Raw genomic sequence first — 20,073 nt, forward strand, 5'->3', positions numbered from 1 at the left:
TCTATCTTGTGCTGTTGTATTTTTGTTGCATTCACATACGGACTACTGTGACAACCAAATTTCCCTTCGGGGATGAATAAAGTCATCTATCTATCTATCTATCTATCTATTAACTGGAATCATACAGTGGCTGATGGGTGCCTGAGCAAAGGTGCCTTGCAGCAGCCCATCAAGTGATCACAAAGAGTTGTAATATTTATTTCATCAAATCCATTGTAAAACTTGGCTTTGAAGGCACCACAATAGCCTACTGATTGTCTTTCAAAATAATTTTTAAGGCTATTTCTTCAGTTTGAAAAAGTTTTACCCTTTCACTTGGGTCCTGCTTTATTACCTGATCTTGATCTTCTTTCCTGTTGGAAGTTTAGAGAACTTTGTCATTTCTGTTTTGTGCTTGCACAGTGTATATTCTTGAATTAATATGTTTGCCACATAGAAACAATGTACACATTTCACAGATGTGTGAAGGAGATGGGTCCATAGGCTTACAGAGACTGGAGCACTTTATTGGCATTAAAGGAACGGCACTAAACTGGTTTAAGTCCTATCTATCTGATAGGCTTCAGTTTGTACATGTTAACAACAACTCCTCCATACACACAAAAGTTAGACATGGAGTTCCACAAGGGTCAGTGCTTGGACCAATCCTCTTCACTTTGTATATGCTTCCCTTGGGCAATATTATCAGGAAACACTCCATAAATTTCCATTGTTATGCAGATGATACACAGCTTTATCTGTCAATGGAACCTAATGAAACCAATCATCTAGCCAAACTCCAAGCTTGTCTTAGGGACATTAAAATCTGGATGACAAGCAACTTCTTACTACTAAACTCAGATAAAACTGAAATCATTATAATTGGTCCTGAACACATCAGAAACAAACTTTCTAATGATGTAGCTCCATTAGACAGCATTGCCCTGGCTCCCAGCTCCACTGTAAAGAATCTGGGAGTCACCTTTGATCAGGATTTGTCCTTTACCTCACACATAAAACAAACTTCTAGGACTGCCTTTTTTCATCTGCGTAACATCTCCAAAATTAGACATTTTCTGTCCCAAAAAGATGCAGAAAAACTAGTCCATGCATTTGTTACTTCTAGGCTGGACTACTGTAATTCATTATTATCAGGCTGCCCCAACAAGTCTCTAAAGACTCTGCAGCTGATTCAAAATGCTGCAGCACGACTACTGACAGGAACTAGGAAAAGAGATCACATTTCTCCTGTGTTAGCCTCTCTACATTGGCTCCCAGTCAAATCTAGAGTAGAATTCAAAATCCTCCTCCTCACATACAAAGCCCTTAATGGTCAGGCTCCATCTTACCTTAAAGATCTCATAGTCCCCTACAATCCCACCAGGACTCTGCGCTCCCAAAATGCTGGTTTACTGGTGGTTCCCAGAGTTTCCAAGAGTAGAATGGGAGGCAGAGCCTTCAGTTATCAGGCTCCTCTACTGTGGAACCTTCTCCCAGTTTCGGTCCGGGAGGCAGACACCCTCTGTACCTTTAAGAGTAGGCTTAAAACTTTCCTCTTCGATAAAGCTTATAGTTAGGGTTGGCTCAGGCTTGAACCATCCCTTAGTTATGCTGCTATAGGCCTAGACTGCCGGGAGATCTCCCATGATGCACTGAGCTCCTCTCTCTCTCTCTCTCTCTCTCTCTCTCTCTCTCTCTCTCCACTCAATATGGATTCATATCCCATGTTACATGTTACTAACTCAATATGTCCCCTTTCCTGTAGTATTGTGCTCTTCCGTCTCTCTCTCCTCTTCTGTCTCTTTCTGCAGGTATTTCTTCCTCTGGAGCTGTAGAGTCTGATCTGTGATGACAAGTCTCCTGCTGCTCCTACAACTCCACTCAACACCTGCTGCTAGAATTAGAAATTACTTACACTGCTATTAGTTGTATTGCTGTGTTAGCAGTTAATACTTATCTTTTAATTATCACTACTATCATTACTACTGCTGTATTACTGGCCTCATCTTACATCTGATATGGAACCTGTGTTATGCTATGTTCTTCTTTCGCTATTCTCTACCCCCTCTCCCCCCTCCCCCTCCTCTCTCCTTCTTAACCCAACCGGTCGAGGCAGATGGCCGCCCACCCTGAGTCCGGTTCTGCTCGAGGTTTCTGCCTCTTAAAAGGAAGTTTTTCCTTGCCACTGTCGCCTAGTGCTTGCTCTTGGTGGGATTTGTTGGGTCTCTCTCTGTAAATACCTATTTTAAAGAGTATGGTCTAGACCTGCTCTATATGAAAAGTGCCTTGAGATGACTGTTGTTGTGATACGGCGCTATATAAATAAAATTGAATTGAATTGAATTGGATTAGGTTAAAATTAGTGTGTGTGTGTATTTACAGTTTTTTAATTGCATGTTTTTTCAGTGCAACTCTTGATTCACTTCTGATTTAACTAGATTTTTAACATATGTTCTATTAGAGCTTAAATCAGTTCATTTATTGATCAGTCAATGGACAAAAAAAATTAATCAGTAACTATTACATTCCTTGGTTGATCATTTATCTGTGAGGAATTGTGGCTTTTCTCTGTTTTTATAATTGAAAACTGAATATCTTTGGGTCTTGGATAGGTCAGGTAATAAGACATTTGAGGAAACCACCATCACACCTGGTGAATTGTGATGGGTGTTTTTCACTATCCTCTGGCAGTTTACAGTTTATAGTTCATTTGTTTATATAAACAAATGACTGATTAATAAAGAAAATGGTGCACAGATTAATTGAGAATTAAGTATTGACATCATACAGACATCATCTGGAATTTCCAGATTTATATTGCCCATTTTGTCATAGCAAAGTGAGCGTTCACAAAACATTTTCACTGCCCATTTTGTCTTTGTACTACGGTAAAACATGGACGCTACATCTAAGAGCTGCTTGTGTGGTTTGTTGGAATAACTTACTGTCTTTCTGGGTGGGTGCTTTTTCTTGTTAACTGTTTTCTAAATGCGCTCTGTTTGCGCGATTATCACCGAGGTGATTACAACAGCCAGTTTCGACTCAATGCAATGAAAAAAGTAGCGTTTAGGAGCGGTGGGTAGTCTCTGTTAGCTAGCATTGCCGCTGTGCGATGTTAGCCAAAACACACGAGGAGACCATTCATGTGTTAGCTCAGTTTACTGGCTAGTAGTGAGCTAGCCCTAAAACGAAACTTAATTTTAAAAAACCGCTAAGTCAGTGTGGCAAATATCTCATCGACAAACGTGTTCGCTTCATAGATTACCACCTGGTTATTTTTGATTTTAGGGTACATGGTTAAAATCGGAGTGCTTATAGGCCAAAAAACCAATTCTCCTAAATGTAGACTGTAAGCATTTGTACCCCCACAACTTCGCTCTAAGATTGCTGTAAGTTCATACTTAGAAATACTTACTTAGAAATACTCGTCTTGGAAGATAGGATTTATGCCGGGGTTAATTACAGGCCTTTATAATTAGTAAAATGGGTTACGTGATGTTTTACCAATACAAACGTGTGTCAGTGAGTCAAACCCTTTTTAAAAGCTCTCATTTCCCTACGTAGTTTGGTATGACGATCTTTGTAAACAAGACAGAACAGCAGCAATGCTCCAAGCTAATTTCAATCCAAAATTAAAGAAACCTTTGATAATTTGCTGCAGTAGAAAACGAGTGGCTATGTGTGACATACGCTTTGTTTACAGTTCTCACCATGAGTGTGGCACATGTGGGTTGCTGCTTCTGGCCATAACAACATTTAACAGAGCTAGCCACAAGGTGGCATGCTATAGTCAGCTGGGCCATGACTCATTTTAACAGCCTGGTAAACTGCTGTGGAATGCAATCCTTTACAGACTGACTGGTATTTAAGATTCTTCCTAACACTGACTCTACAGGTCTGTATTACATCTATACTCATAATGATTACTCCCGCATTTGACCTGAGCCAAGATCCTGAGTACCTGATCCTCAACATCCGTGTGCCCTACACCAGAACATCAGAGTTTGACCTGTACATTGATGGAACTGATTTCAAGTTCTATGCGAAGCCCTACTTTCTTAGGTGAGTTAACCATTACACATGAACTGATCTTACTGTAATATCTGTATTTAAACCTAGCTCAGATGAAAGAGGGGGCGACGAAAGCAGTTATTTTAAGGGATTTTAAGAAGCACACACTCTCCTTTTAGTAACTGTCACCATCTATGTGTATATATATTGTTTCCAGATTAACTCTTCCTGGAAGAATAGTGGAGGATGGGAGAGAAAAGGCCAAATTTGACATTGATAAAGGTAGGTCACATTATTACATGATGACAACATGTAAAATAGCAGCATGACTTATCATACAAGTTTTATGATGATATTATATAGCAAAATGCCAGTTGACGAATTTAAGATAGTAACAGTTGTTGCACTAAACAGTGTCCAGTTTTTGGGGCGATTTTTGTGGCTTCTATATATGAGCATGTACACACATAGTCCAAAACTATGAGAAACTAGGGATGCTCTGAGAGACAAGTAAACAATTTATTGGAGGCTCTGATACCTTCCATCTGTTTGCTTTTTGTGTTAGTCTACATACTTACTTAAGACTAACAGGTAAAAGCTGTTTTTGCATATGTTTGTTGTAAAAGGCTGTTGTTTTTCTCCTGTGTCATAATGTGCTGACTTCTCTTTAAGTAAGGACAAAAAGTGATTGTGAAGATTCAGACACAAAAAGGAAGGGGTGGGGGTGTGGGGTTGGGGGGTGGTCATCAACTTTCAAAAAGAAGAATAAAAAAGACTCTGTTTGCATTTTGTAACGATTAACAGCGATGGCAAATCAGCACCACAGACATGACGTTCCTTCTTGAGAGCCACCACCAAGCTTGCTGAGCTTTCTGTGGTGACATGATGAGGAAGTGTCTGCACTTTTCATTCGTGCAAGGACTGAGATGGGTATTCATGTGAATGTGGCCTACAACTGGGATGTGTCAGGCGCAGTGCAGATGTGTGATTTGCATGTGGTATGTTATTTTTAGAGAAGGCTGTTTACAAGTTGGTTAAAAAAGTCAGTTTTTAAAGCATTTGTTTCACAGATTTTTATGCAGATGACCCAAACATTTTTGGTAAATTATAAGAGCGTATACCTTTTGACATTGTTGCAGAGCAAATCTCTATTTAAAAACATGGCTGTGGTTACTTTGCATAGTGTCAGTGACCAGTCACATGATTACAAGACCCCGAAGCATGGCTCTAATAGCAGTCAGTAATTGATCTCTAGGGGTGTCTTTAGTTTGTACTTCAGTCAATCAGCCTGGGTAAATTAACCTACTGATCATGTTATTTCATCCAATTTAAAGGGCCACTGGAACCATCTGTAGTGTCATAATGATTACAGCTTGCAGGCTGCAGCTGCCTGCCACTTCACAGTGGCAGTGACAGGGAGCACATACCAGATTTTCTTTAAATACTGTATATAACCAACAAATGAAACATGATAATGACTATTGGCATGCCATTCACTATTGTCTATACACTTATTTCTGTCACTGTGATCTATCTTTGACTTTCTGTTACACATAACCAGTTGTAATGAAGTTGTCTGTATGGAGACGTCTGCCTTATGGACTCTGACACCTCGTTGCCTGTCTGTCAGCATGGCCCCAGTTAACACGCTGTGTCTAAATAAGCCTGTAACATCTGCTAATAAAGTGCCGCTAATGAGTGTCCTTGTTTAGACTTATAATGAGCAATTATTAAGATCCCTCTTTCAGGCTCTCCATTCTGCAAGGCCTGCAACTTGAGCAAGTAGTCAGCTTCTGTCGTTAAGAGCTTGTAAGCTTTAACACTTGGGTGCATTGAAATTTTATGAGGTCTTTAGGCGACCATCAGATTATCTCTGTGGTGTTGGCAAATCATTCTTATTCATCAGTCACGTATTGCCTGTTCAGTTTTAATAGCAGTTTATACAGCAACTACTTAATTTTGAAGTTGTGCAGGTGGCCTGATTTATCTGTTGGTACTTAAAGAGACACTTATTTTCAAATTCAAATGTGTGACTCTTAAAAAGTGATCAATCAGCAGTGTCATTTTTTTTTCTTTGGGATTTAAAGGAGCAGTTTAGTTAAGTCTGTGGCTTAATAGTTAATTATGTATTTCTTATCGCCTCTTCTCTCACATGTTGTGAATGTGAGTATCTTTGACATATATCAGTTTATTAACGGCATTTAGTCATTTCTCTGATTCAAACAACTCAACCTCTCAACCTTTGTTACCCATTTATCTTCCTATTAAAAATGTAACAAATTTTCTATTATAAATTCACCAGAGCCTAATGTGATGTTTAAAAATAGTTTATTTTCTCCTCAACAGTCACAAAAGAATGTCTTACTCAGTTTACAGTTTAATACTCTCATTTTAAGTAATTATTAATCAGTAATCAGAATTCTAGCAGTGACTGATTTATTTTTGTTTTATTTTAATTGTGTCAAGAAATGTACTGTGTAAACAGTACAAACAGTTCAAGTTCTTTCCTTTACCTGCAGTAGGCAGTATTGTTAGTTATAAAATATATTGTATCTAATTGTGGGTTGTAGGGGAGATGTCACACTTTATAAACTGGGTGTGGGATTGTTGTGACAGGGGCTTGTGCTGCATCAGACCTGAGGCAAACACTGTCACTACTATTAGCTGCATTAGCAAGGTCCAATTTTTTCCTAATGGGTAAGTGCTGATTTTAGCAAAAAAACTTCATTTCATTAATCATTTCGAATTGTTTAATACAGCCGTCCATTTTATACTGCTTATCTGAGTCCATGTCACTTTAATTTCAGTAATTATATCATCAGGGTTTGTTACATACTGCTGGGAAGTACTGAAAAATGTGCTATAATACATAACACTGATTTTCCATCATTCCTGCATATGCCTGGTATGATCATGAAAGCAGTATCAGGTTGAGTGTATAGAGTGGTTTTATTAACCAAGAGATCTGTAATGGTTCATATCTTATTTTGCTGTAGGTCTTTTCACTCTTTGGGTCCCTAAGGAGACAGCTGGGGAACACTTTGAAGGTCTTCAGATGCTGACAAGTCTCCTCGCCCCAAAAGGCTCCCGCTCAGCAAAACCACTGGTAGAGGATGTAAGCACAGGTAAGTCAACTCTGTGCATCGGCTTAACTGGTTTATTAAGTGAAAATTGCGCATTCTCAGTCAAGTGTATAGATAAGATAGGAAAAATAACATGGAATGGTGTGGTATTAATCTAGAGCTAACCACAGCTCCTTTGCATTTTAAAAGGATGCAGTGAAAGTGTAGGAGATGATAAGGAGGAAGATGAAGAAGAATTTGACTGGCAGGTTGAGCAGGAGGTGTACATGGAGAGCTCTGAGGAGGAGCTGAGATCCCTGCAGAAATATGGCTTTGGCAATCAGCGGTCTGGAGTGTTTGCCAGATTACAGGTGAGATCTATGTATAAAGATTCTTCCCTGATCTCTGAAATACTCACATCCTTTATGAATGCGATTAGACAAAGACGTTGAATAGAATTTTTTGAAATGTGCAAATTAAGTTTATCTGACACCACAAAGCCTCAGATACTGTGAATGTCCTGACAGGAGGAACTCAGTGATGTGATTGACATCAAGAACCCAGAAGGAACAACAGCAGCAGAGAGGAGGCAGGCAAGGCTGGAAGCAGAGTCATCAGCGTTTTCACCTGACCACTACCTGTGAGTTTATCAAAGAAAAAACTTCTCAACATAACTTTTTTTCTTGTCTTTTATTTTTTGTCAGTTAACGTCCATGTTTTAATGCAGGGCTGATTTGTTTGAGGATGATGAAATACAGCGACTTCTGAAGTTCAGACCATGGTGGAAACAACTGAGTACTTCCACAGAGGAGGAGGGAGAGGCTGGTGAGTTCACATTATCCCATATGTAGACATGATTATTTCTTTTTTTCTGTTATGTTTCCAGTACACAGACAAATGATATACTAAAAAAAACACATAAACACAGTAAAAAAGAAGAAATCTTGAAAAATGTTATATCTAATAGTAGATAGTAAAAGTAGCAATACAAAACAGTAGAAGTACATTCAAAACTACATTCAGAATTCTGCTTTAGTAAAAGTGCAGAGGTATTATCAACTGAATGCGATAAAGATTTCAAAGTAAAAGCTCCCTTTATGCAGGAAAATGGTCCCTTTGACTGCTATATCATTACATTTAACATTACTAGATCATTATTGCTGCTGTAGTCATTTATAAGCAGCGTTTTACTGTTTCAACTGGTAGAGCTAGAGCTGGCATTAACTACAACCTTCGGTGACCTTTAGTTTAGTGGCTTCCTGCCTGAGTCGGCGCACTCCAAATAGTCACAAGGAAATTCTGAGAGATCATTAGTTAATTCGTTGGTTAGAAAAGAAATCCTGTAATACAAAAGACTCTTCTCTAATCTCAGACTTTGTTGTGAAATATTGGATAGTTTAATATTTCTTGAATTGTATATTTTCAATTAAACCAAGTTTAGAGGGTAAATCACAATTAAGTAGAACTGCTGTAGAACTCATAGACGTCTGTTACTAGGGTTGGAGACCTCTGGTCCCTAATGTATTATACTTTCTGAGCTTATCATGTGTATCTTAAAATTGTACAAAATCTTAATTGGAATAATATCATCTGATAATAGCTGTCAGATAAATGTAGTGGAGAAAAGAGTACAATATTTCCTTCTGATATGTACTGAAGTAGATCTATAAAGTAGCATTATAGTACCTCAAAATCATACTTCAGTCCACCCCTGATCTAGAGCACTTGAGCAGTAGGGTCTATGGAGTTTTGTGTTTGCGTTGTAAACAAGGATCGAGCACATGGGAATTTGCACTTTTAAATTTGTGTGTGGCTTGGCCCTTATGTTCAATGATATTTTTAAAAAAAACATATCATATACCATACACTCCTTAATGTGAGTGATGTGAGTTTTCCAAGTAATTAAAAGTAATCATTAAAGTAGTTACTGAAGGCTACCAGAAGGTGGCATGAAGTTGCAAAAACTGAGAGGGCAGTCATGCATTGTTTATTATTTGACTAAATCAAATACTCTTGTGGTCCTTTTTATTATTCCCAGCATGTCATTCCCAAGCTTCCACTAATAGTATTATGAATAGAAAAAAACTGTATGTGCACAGATCAAGACGGGAATCTGTTTGCTGTGCTTTATGTCTGCCAGGCACTGACATTGTTCTCTGATAATATATTAATCCCCAAAGGACACATGAGTCTTTTTACTGCCCTGCTCCAGAGGAAGGTCAGAGCTCAGCTTGTTGGCTAGAGCTGCACTCCCTGCCAAACAGCCTCAGGGCTCTTCAACAGGAAAGACACTTGCCATTATGTGAGATTGAACTTGGACCTTCCCTAATCACTACATCTCTCTGGTGCCTGTTGACCAATTTAAACAAGCACAGCTGCTGAGTTAGAATGTGACAACTCAAAGAAGGCCAGTATGTCTACCTTTTTGCATTCACAACATATTTTTTTCTACAAATTTAGGTTTTCTTCTTGCAATCATTTCCTATCTGATTCAATCCGTGGCTCATTTACTTAGATTGAGACATGCTGGCTTGCTGGCTGGAGCCTCCCGGCTTCATCTCTCTGTTCAGTCTCTTGTGCAGTAGCGATAGCTTGTGAAGCCCCAGCACTGCAAGAGACTATTTAATTGTGCCATCCAGCTCCTCTAACAGCCTGCTAATTCCAGCACTTCCACTGTTTAAGCAGGCGCATGGCTCACAGCCACAGCTTATGTGTAGTGCATGGGTGCTGTACGCTTGAGAGAGGATTTAGATTAAATAGATAGCATTATCACAGGAGGGAGTACTGCTGGTTGAGGTTCCACCAGCGCAAGGGCCGGATCGCTGACGAGCAGCCATCAGTCAGCAATGCAAAGGCCATTAGCTGCACTCTGAGTTTAGCCTCCGAAGAACATTACAGTTCCCCCAGTAGCCCCGCTGGCTCCCCCACCTCATTCTGCATTCTAAGACAGAGTGCCTCAGTCGGGAGCCCGGGCGTAGATAAATGGGCCAAATTAAACTTAATGGCTTGATTGACAGGTGGAATAGCATTAGCCTCAGCTGAGTGTGAAGAATGGCGTTGGTCAGGAGATTTAAGCAGCTTGCCATCAAATCTTGAACGCATGCTTGTGATTTTAACTGTTTGTCATATATTTAAAATGGAAAACTACAACTCCTCCATGTGGGTTTTTTTTTCCTTAGTCCTTTTCACCCCTCCTTCACTTCTGCTAAGTCTGATATATATGACACCTGACAGATGGATGTGGTCACAAGTGCTAATGAAGTAGAAACTGGCCTCCTTTGTGCTCTCCAGTGTCAGGGCCAGCACACTGACAGGCTACAGCTGCCCACTGGAGGCCTGCATTCACACACTGGTTCAGGCTAAACGATCCTGACAGCTCAGTTTCTCTACCTGCTGCACTTTGTTGGAAATCTGACCTTTGACCAAGATAGTCTTCCGTTGTTGTTTTAGGCTACTACTACACTAACCAAGTTTAGTCTTTGAGCAGACTGTATCATTAAATATCCCTTTGATTTGTACTTGACGTGATCACAGCGTGTGCATCCGCAAAATTAACCATATCTGCCATCCAAGGTCATATGTCGACCTCTTGCATTTGTGAAATTCCGGGAGCGTTTTCCAACCCTCAGCAGTATTTTGACGAAGCATATTTACTCCATGCCATCAGGCCATCTGGACCTGTAGAGAGCGGTGACGAGCCAGCCAGGCTGCCTTTCCAACTGGAGGAATTAGGTCAGAAATTAATTTGCAATCAGGAGAAGCCCTCATGCGCCGTGTGCTAATGCTCGCTAGAATTGATTGGCTCCATAGTGGAGATGAATGAATGTGGTGCTGGGTAAATCTATCAGGCCCGCTCACCTCACCTCACCACTCTAGCTGCAGTTAATAGAAAATATATCAGCATCATGAGGCCGCTGTGTCTAACTTGCAAGAGGGTGGGTGCTCTGTTTCTGTTCAGATTTTGCATTTAGTTATTGTGAAAATCAGTTTTTACTGACAAAAGTTTGCGTGTCTTGTGCAACACTTTTCTGCAGAACAGATGGGACATGTATCTGCTGAAATCTCTGGGATCATTGTTGTGTGAATGACAAGCCATAAATACATTTGCTTTATGTCAACATATGTATACTGCCTACATCTTTTCTATTTTTATTCTTCAACTGCCTGTGCATCCATGCATTCGAGGACTGTACGTGTGCACGTATGTTTGCGTGTTTGAGAGACACTGGCTGCGCATTTGCTTGTATATCTGTTGCTTGAGACTCTGCAAATTAGTGTGCTTCAACTGTGTTCTTCTTATTACATTTCCATCCCCTCTCTCAATGTGTGCGTCTTTGCATGTGTTTGAAGAAGAGTGTGTGCAGATGTGGGTGCGCATCTGTGTGTGCGCTCTGCTCAGCCCAGCCTTGCTCTCTCTCGCAGCTGCACTGACGAGGGACTCAGGTAGCATCTGCAGGGAGCTAAAAACTGACGTAATGCAGCGGGAATCTCCTTCCCCAGCAGAGCCAAGTTCCCACTGCTGCCATCCTGAAACGCTGCATGTGTGTGTATATGCATGTACGTATATATATCAAGTGTCTGTGTGTGCAAGCGAGTTTGCGCATTTGTGTACTTGCTCCAGCCAATACACACCAGTGCGTCTCGCTCATCAGGGGCTCAGTGCAGGGACTCTCCTCTCTGCATGCAGAGAGAGAAATTGCTTTCAGCTGTTTTGTAAGCTGCTGGGAGAAAGGAGAAAAAACTGTTGAGTTACAGCATGTTCCTGCAGACATTCAGCACGCCTTTCAATACTGAGCGATGCAGATAGCTTAAATGGGATTGAAGTCTGTTTGTGTCGCCCCATTAGGCCTGCCACAGATCCCCATTAAGCAGATGTCTCTTTCAAAAGGCAACAGTTAGTGAATTTGCGCAGAGTAAGGAGGCAGAGATTTTTAGATATTTTCATATGATGGAGCTCTGTAGTTTCTTAATGCAGAGCTCTACAGCTGACGCTTATAACACTTATAAATTGGATTGGATTTACTCATTTTGCTAATTTAACGTAGCAGTATTTGGCCTATTTAGCTCCTGCTGCTTATCAGCCGCAGCCAGGTGCCCTTCAACAAGGCACTTTGCCCCCTACTGCTCTAGAATAACAGTTCACTGGCCAACAGTGGAAACACCTTAACAATGGGAAAATAGCCAAGTCTCTTCTTTTTTTCTTTAATTCTACAACACACACACACACACAAAACTGCACATCAGAGGGAACAAGTGGTAAGATGTATACCCCTGTACTAAGGTTCACAGATTTCCTTTTAAAATAATGTTTCTCTTGATCTATCACTTATTTCCTAGGTTTCTGGGATTTGAGAAGATTTAATTTTAAATTGGAACTGTGGATGATTAATCATAAAATATAGATATATGAATTCAAATATTTATCCTGATTTTATTCATTACATCATGTGGTAGTAGAGGAGCAATTCCTCTTCACTATAGCATATTCTCATTTACTTGCCAGCTTTAAAACGTAAAAGTGGTTATAGGAATGTGGGTGACTACCTTATCTTATTGCTGACCTGACACTGTGATGAGACAAGAGAGTGAAAATCCATTTAATGCAGCTGTTTTGTGTGTTGATTCTGCTGTTTGAGGAGCTGGAGAATGATTCCTTGATGTTTAGTTGCAGTGTTACAGCTGTCATCTGTTTGATGTCCATTTATTGAATTTAGAGCGAGACTGATCTATCAACCAGGCTGATAATATTGGGTTACTGTGGACATATCTGCACTTGAGTATATATCAGCTGAAAAGTAACAAGAATTTGCACTACAGAAATACCAAAGCAGGTCTGGCTTAAATTAGAAACCATTTTACCACTACAGAGTTTGTCTTACAGAGTTCACAGGAATTCATGATTGTGTATTCTTTGAAACTCCCACTTTTAAACTCCCAAATATTGGTGTCAATATCGGCTTCAAGAACTTTTGGCACCTTTGTTTCATTAAACACAATAGGCTTTAGTACGCAAACACACACCCAGAAACACAAGCACACACATACTTAAACTCCCGGGCTTTTGCATGCATTTTTCCCAGGAAACAAAAGTAAAATTTGGCAAGAATTAGTGGGAAATACCAGGATCTCATTCTCCAGCATTTAAACCTGCTTTAAAAGCTTTGTTTTCTTCAAACTAAAACGTGAGGCTGGTAACAGCAAGAGAAAATTATGCACTTTCAGATTCAGTCAGTTTAGTGTCAGCATAATCTTAAAGATTTACGACACTAGACCCACTTTACTGAGCCGATTTTATCCCTTTTATCAGTGTTATAATGAGACGATATTATCGTGATACATGTTGGTTTCATTATGTATTTGATGGGAAAATTATTGTGTTTTTACCTTGTGACTGGAAAGCATACTTAAATGATGGTAGTTTGGCAGAGCAGAGAGTTTGTAAAGTCATATACTCCCTCTGTCTTCACATCAGAAGCGTTATGTGTGCGAAGGAGTGAATGCAACCACCTAACCACCACCACTGCTTCTCACACCCACTACTGGATTGTTTTGCAGTTCACAGGGCAGTTCTGTGTCTCAGTCCTTTCCAAAATAAACCCAAGACCTGTGGTGACTTGAAATGACGCATCTAACTGTAAAATCCATGTCCTCATGCAGCTGTGTCATTCACCGACGACGAGAAGGAGCAGCTGAGAAAATTCACCAACTGCTCCTACCTGCTGGACAAGGCGTCCCGCCGCCAAGCGTGGCTCAGCCTCATAGACATCCTGCTGGCTTATTGCTATGAAGTGCGCTCCACGGAGGGAGAGCACAATGTGAGTGAGCGTGTGTATGTGTGAAGAGGCAGCTCCATCGTGAGCAGCACTTAGCCTTGGATGACAAAGCCCTCTATCCTCAAATCCTTTAGACCCCCTTCCATTTCATTCAGAGCCTTAAGAGATTACCAGCAGATCCGAGAGCTCAGTTCAGGCTTCTTTGTGTCACTCCTCTAAGGTAGCTGCAGAAAGGCAAGGTGAGAGAGGCTGATTTCATTGTTAAAGACGCCTCATAGCGTGTGTGAATGAAACACGGGAGATATTTAATACAGCAGAATGTTGAGCTATGAAAACAGAATCTGTCAAGTGTGAGCATTTAATTTCTATTTAGGATATTATAATCTGCAGAGTGTCCAGAACTTTCCGTGAAGTTCCACACTTTATTTAAATTTCTAGCCTGTTGTATATTGTTAACAGACAACTGAACAGCTGCTCTCCATGCTTTTGTCCAGGCGGAATTTATTGTACTGCGTGTGCTTCTAGTATTTCCCATCTGTCATTGTTGTGATGATAAGTGGTCCCCTCCCTCCCTGCAGGTGGAGTCACCGTGGACAATCAGAAAACTTAGCGGGACTCTGTGCTGGCTGGAGGTGAGTTACTCGTTGAGGAAATAAGATGTGCTGCAATTAATGTTTTACTCTCACATACTTGTACTGTTAATTAGATAAGGACAAAGCACATAATTAAACTTGACTATATACGTGCCAGGCTCAGTGTTGTGTAGTTCTTGGGTAGTTGTCATTAGCCACGCTAATTCTTTGCCTTAAGTCATGACACGTAGGGGGATTCTTATTAATCCAGAAATTGCAAAAATATATGTTTAAGCCTAGTGGTTTTGAGTGTTGCCTGGAAAGTAATGGAGTGCCAAAGAAAGTGTTCTCTGTCCCCGAACTTGGAGCTGCAAGTCTGATGTTATCAGCTCCACAAAAAGAACTTTAATAATAAAAAATTATAACAACCTACTTAATTGTTCAGGTAGAATAAGCAGGAGGCAGCTTCAGGAAATGGAAAGGTAAAGTCTTGCTGCTATTTTGTTTGGTTTTGTGTTATGATGCTGAGCAGAGAACTCCAGTAAATTTATTTTACAATGCATCTTTTAATTTGCGCTTCACTCTCACTTTTTCACTGTTTCTCCTTGCAGAACTCTCTCTCCTCCCCTGTGTGTGTTCGCTAAAATTATTTTAAACCTGTTTTTCCCTGATGTAACGTTTTTGACGCAATTTCATCAGCCACCAGCGGGTCAGTCTGCAGTGTTAAATCTGGTGCAAAGGGTGTTTGTATAAATTTCCATTCCCTCCTACCATATTTTTGGTATGCCTTAAAGTACATATTGCGTGAGAACAAGCACTATATTACAGCAGTACTGCTTTTGCTTCTTTTTACGGATGCTAAACCTTTGTGCAGCCCTTTAAATGAATAAAAATAAGGACAAACTAAATTTGACTGTTGAGCACCTTTAAAAAAGGCTGTCCATAGTGTGGATCTGTTTTTGTATGCCTCTGTTCTCAGCTTTCCTTAACTTTCATTCTGTATGTGTTCATTCATGCCTCTTGCTTCTGGTTCTATAATACAAATGAATAGCAGTAGTACTTCAGTACTGCTTTTGAAACTGGCTGTGGCAAACAGGACACATGCTCATTAACAGATGGGACTGGTTTCCATCAAGTTACAGATATGAAGTTGGATCACATGTTGCCAGGTCTTTTTGCCACCCTGCTGTGAAAGGTTTGGCAGGGTGTAACACATCACTATCACATCAGTAGTTTCAACTAGCCATCAAAATGACAAGTGATTATTTGTCAGGAAGAAGGGCCAAATATATAGACAGTTAACAACCAAACCGCAAACACACTTCATCTACTGCTGTGTCATTTTTGTGTCTTATACTCATCTCCACTGTGCCCACAATTGAAAATCTAGCAGAAAATTTAGCACCAACCAATTTTTGGAGATTTTTCATCTTGTCCTTGCACCATGGATATCTTGACATTCTCATGCAGTCTTTTATTCCTCTGCATTTAAGTTTGTGTTGGCAAAGAACTGCTTGTGAAACAGGGTTATTTAATAATGCAGGTAGCCTGTACCTTTTTTCAATAACTAGACAAGAAAATTGAAAAAAAAAAAACAAAAAGACAAAGACAGTTACTGTCTACCTCATTATTTCTACAGTTTCTTGTAGACAAATGTAAAGAATTTGGTGCACTGAACTGTGAACACAACAATGTGAACATGACTAAGAATATCTAACAAAATACAGTAGTTCAGCTCCTCTTTATCATTCTCTTGTAAGTCTTAGCCTGTGGTTCAGCAGTAGCCATTGAACACAGTTGTCTTGACTGGCTGGTGGGATTGATGTATTCTAGTTTGGATGTCTTATAAAGTGATCAGAGAGGTGAATGTGTTTCACACAAACACATTGTTTACTGTCACCAGTGTCCCCATGATCGATGATTTTATCGATGATGTTAAGATATCGTATTGTTCTCACAATATGAGGCCCTGTTCAAGAACCAGGTGCACTGAGTAATCTGGATAACTTTGCAGAGTAAAACACAAAACATCAAACATCAGAGACTCTGGCTTATTTGCTCTGAAATAAACCGTTCAGGTCCAGGCTCTGTCCATGGCATTAACACAAGCCTGTAATGTGAACTACAGGGAGCTGTCAATTGTTGGACTTGGCACATAGCCTAGCACATAGCAGTAACAGGTGTTCCCAATTCAGTGAGTAAATAATAGGTGGTGCGTGTAGTCAGTTTGTGTGCCTATGTGTGTGTGTGAGAGAGAGCATTGCTTTAGAAATAGTGTCCCAATGATGTCTAACATCTTGTCCCCCTGCCCCCAGCAGAGGGAAAATTAAAAATAAAATGTTGTGTCACACATGGTTCCATCTGGACCAGTGTTTTTAGATTATTTTCTAGAAGTTTGCTTTCACACGGACATGCTGAAACAGCAGGAAATAGATCAGTCTCTCCCACCTCCCTTTCCTGATGATGGGTACATCTAGGGCAAGTGGTTTAGAGAATACACCATTTTGACAGGCAAATCACAGTTACTCTGTTTGGTCTCAACTCAATACACCGTTGTTCTGTTCTCTATCACCAGCTACTTTTGTATTTCTGTACGGTCAAACACACTTGAGGTGTTTTCAATGTGACACTATTTGATTTTTAAATGACTGCACAAGTATAAAACATCTGTCAACCACTGTTAATCTGTTAATTAGATTGCTAAAATCATTGTTCTGTTCTTCAGTCTGATATCCTAAAAATATAACTGCCTAATCTATATGTAAATACAGATCAATTATGATTCTTGGGGTCCGTTCCAAGAACCTGATTTTACTGAGTAATCTGCATATCAATGCTGAGTAAAACCTCATTAGGAACAGGTCTTTTTACATCAGAACTTGTTCCAGATTTGAGGAGGTTTTGTGTTTTACTCAGCAAAGTTATCCAGATTACTCAGTACACCTGGTTCTTGGAACAGGGCCTCGTATTGTGAGAACAATACGATATCTTGACGTACAAAATCATCGATCACAGGGACACTGGTGACAGAAATTTGGCCTTTTAACGTTTCTGTGATATATTATCTTTGCAGGTATGGTTTTGTAAAGCAATGCAGTTTTTCTGTCCTCTCTCTGATGCTGGAGTTTCATTTCAAATTTCTTTGCTCTATTAGGCTTAGTGTTGATGAAAGGTGAAATTAGAGAGAAAATAGTGTGATTCAGGCAATGTGGGCTTTGCTTTAGGATGGGGCAGCCCCTAATCACCACTTTGGGCCTGATAAAGCTGACAAAGACACTCTTCAGAACTGTGTCTATCCAGATTACATGCAGATCTGGTTGCTATAAAGTGCAGCTCACGCCTGATAACAGCATGAATCTTATGTAAAGCCAGATTTATGCTTTACACAAGGGGTTAAAAGAGTGGCCAGTCACACTTACCTACATAGTAAATGCATCATATGTGATCAGGCCATGTTCTGCTATTCCCACAGCGACTGTTTTACTTCACCCAGCAATATAAAGTGACAATGGAATATGCACATACTTGTATGACAAGAGTTACAAGTGCCCCCTTTCACTGGGTCTCATTGCTGGCTAGAAGACTGCCCCCTTGTAATTGCCATGATCAGTTCATTCTTTCACTGTGATACAGAGCAACAATTGTGGCAAACAGAGGGTTTCCAGAAGAGATATCTTTGCTAGATGTGTGGCACTGAAAAGGAGGACACTACTGAGTCTTCTTCATGTTCTTTTATGTTATCTTCACCATCAACAACCTCAGTCAGCATCAGAAACTTGTAGAATACATAAGCAGCCAATCACAATTCTCGGGGTCCCCTATGTGTACAAATTGGGAATGTTTTCCTCATTCATGCTACTTAACATAGAAACACAGGACTCTCCTGGAAAATGTAAAGATCCTGTAGCTGTCCAAATTATTTCAACTCTGTTTCTGAGAAATCATCTTTTGTTTGTCATTTTGGCATGGTGGATGGTCTCCTGTTAACATGGAAGAGAGGTCAGTCAGAGGCAAGAGTTAGAGCAGTTAACCTGAAAATGATCAGTAATATTATTAATATTATAAACTTGGTGACTGGATATTTTATGTCGAAATGCACCATGGGAATTGTAGTTGTCGTCTGCCTCGTTTAAGGCCTGCCTTAAACTATGTAGCTTAACATTAGTTTAGCAATTTCCAGCCAATCTAAGCCATAGAAGTTCTCCAACTGTGAATCAGGTAGCATTGCCTTTGGGGGAAAATGAGATCTAGATCTCAGGGCACCTGAAACAGTTCAAAGCATAGTCACAGTTTTGAGGAGGCTTATGTCAGTAACACAGTAACCCCTTAATGAACAGCCATAAATCAGCATAAGTCTCAACTGACACTTGTCAACAGTTAATGAAGGCTACACCATTACTTTTTCCACAGACAATGCATTGTACTCAATACAGACCTCTATTATATGGGTTGTTAATGCCAGTTTTTCACACTTTCAGTGACAGCAGTTGTGCATGAACTCATACATCTGCCTAGACAGATGATGCAGTTGAATGTGCGATCCTTCATTGATGTTAGGGACTTATTTGAATTCACACTATACTACGGATGTGGTTAATGTGTCCCAGAGCACCTCTGCATATATATATATATACATATATATATATATATATATATATATTTTGTAATAGGATCCCTGAGCGTCTTCATTAGGTGTTGGGGGCATGCACACATGATCACCTCTTGTGATCACCCAAGATGCATTGTTGTTAATTATAAATAAGCCAGTGAAGCAGCGTTGCTAGACCGTGTCCACATTTAGAGAAGTAGTAGTTTTCCTGCTGCGGTGACAGTGGAGTAAAGAACAGTCTCCACCTGCCTGGCAGCCCTTTACTGCTCGTCAGTCAGTCAGCAGAGCTGTCAGCTCCTATTGACAAGCCACCTCGCTCAATCCCTCGCTCCCTGTCTCCCCCTTCCCCTCCTCCTCCTTTCCTATCCTTCACTTTCTGCTCTACAATGGATTCCTCTCTGTCTGTGACTGCTGCCTGTCTGTCTGCGTGTCACCGCTGATATCAACTGTGCTTCCTCACTCCATTCTCTTCTCTTTTTTACTCTCACTGTCTGTCTTGCCTCGCTTACACCTAACATTCTCCTTCCCCTTACCACCACCTAACCCCCCACCCTCCACCCCCAACCACAACCCTACCCCCTCCATCTGCTGCATGTTTACTTGTCCTCAGTCGACTGCACTGGTGTGACTGCAATTCCCCCACCCCCCCACCCCCCTTATTTACACTCCCACTAAACAAGCCCAAGGGAGAGCATGATCCCCAATGACATGCACTCCCAGCTCGCAACACATCCTTAACAAGCCACAAAGAAAAGAAGAAAAATATCTGTTTCTTTCTCCAGGCTGTGTGTCCATTAGTGCAGAGAAAATCTGAGAGTGAAGGCAGTGATTAAAGAGAAGCAGCAATTAACTGGCCAGGGCTACAGAGGTGTTTAAGAGTTGTGAGCCCCTATTTTGCCAGCTCTATAATTGAAGAGTTGTTAAGAGTAATTAGAGCTCCAGCGACTGCAATGCACTCCAATGGGAGCCAGATTTCGACCTAAGAAATAGAGAGAGAAGGGAAAACTCCTGGGCTGATATATCTGTCTGAATCAAACCCTTATTGTCAGTTGCATCCTTGTGTTTCT

The 20,073-nt window shown here is 40.4% G+C and overlaps 1 protein-coding gene across 1 annotated transcript in view; it reads left to right on the top strand.

The window, feature by feature from the left end:
- The first annotated feature begins 2,855 nt into the window (after positions 1-2,855).
- shq1 (SHQ1, H/ACA ribonucleoprotein assembly factor) overlaps positions 2,856-20,073 on the top strand; it is a 34,514-nt gene continuing 17,296 nt past the window's right edge. Inside the window, 9 exon segments of the mRNA XM_018698999.2 lie at positions 2,856-2,935; positions 3,875-4,041; positions 4,208-4,272; positions 6,987-7,115; positions 7,263-7,423; positions 7,580-7,692; positions 7,780-7,877; positions 13,710-13,867; positions 14,404-14,457. Of these exon segments, the coding sequence (XP_018554515.1) occupies positions 3,899-4,041; positions 4,208-4,272; positions 6,987-7,115; positions 7,263-7,423; positions 7,580-7,692; positions 7,780-7,877; positions 13,710-13,867; positions 14,404-14,457 (921 nt within the window). The 5' untranslated portion in view covers positions 2,856-2,935; positions 3,875-3,898.

The sequence above is a fragment of the Lates calcarifer genome, linkage group LG12, assembly GCF_001640805.2.
Source record: "Lates calcarifer isolate ASB-BC8 linkage group LG12, TLL_Latcal_v3, whole genome shotgun sequence".
Taxonomy (NCBI): domain Eukaryota; kingdom Metazoa; phylum Chordata; class Actinopteri; family Centropomidae; genus Lates; species Lates calcarifer.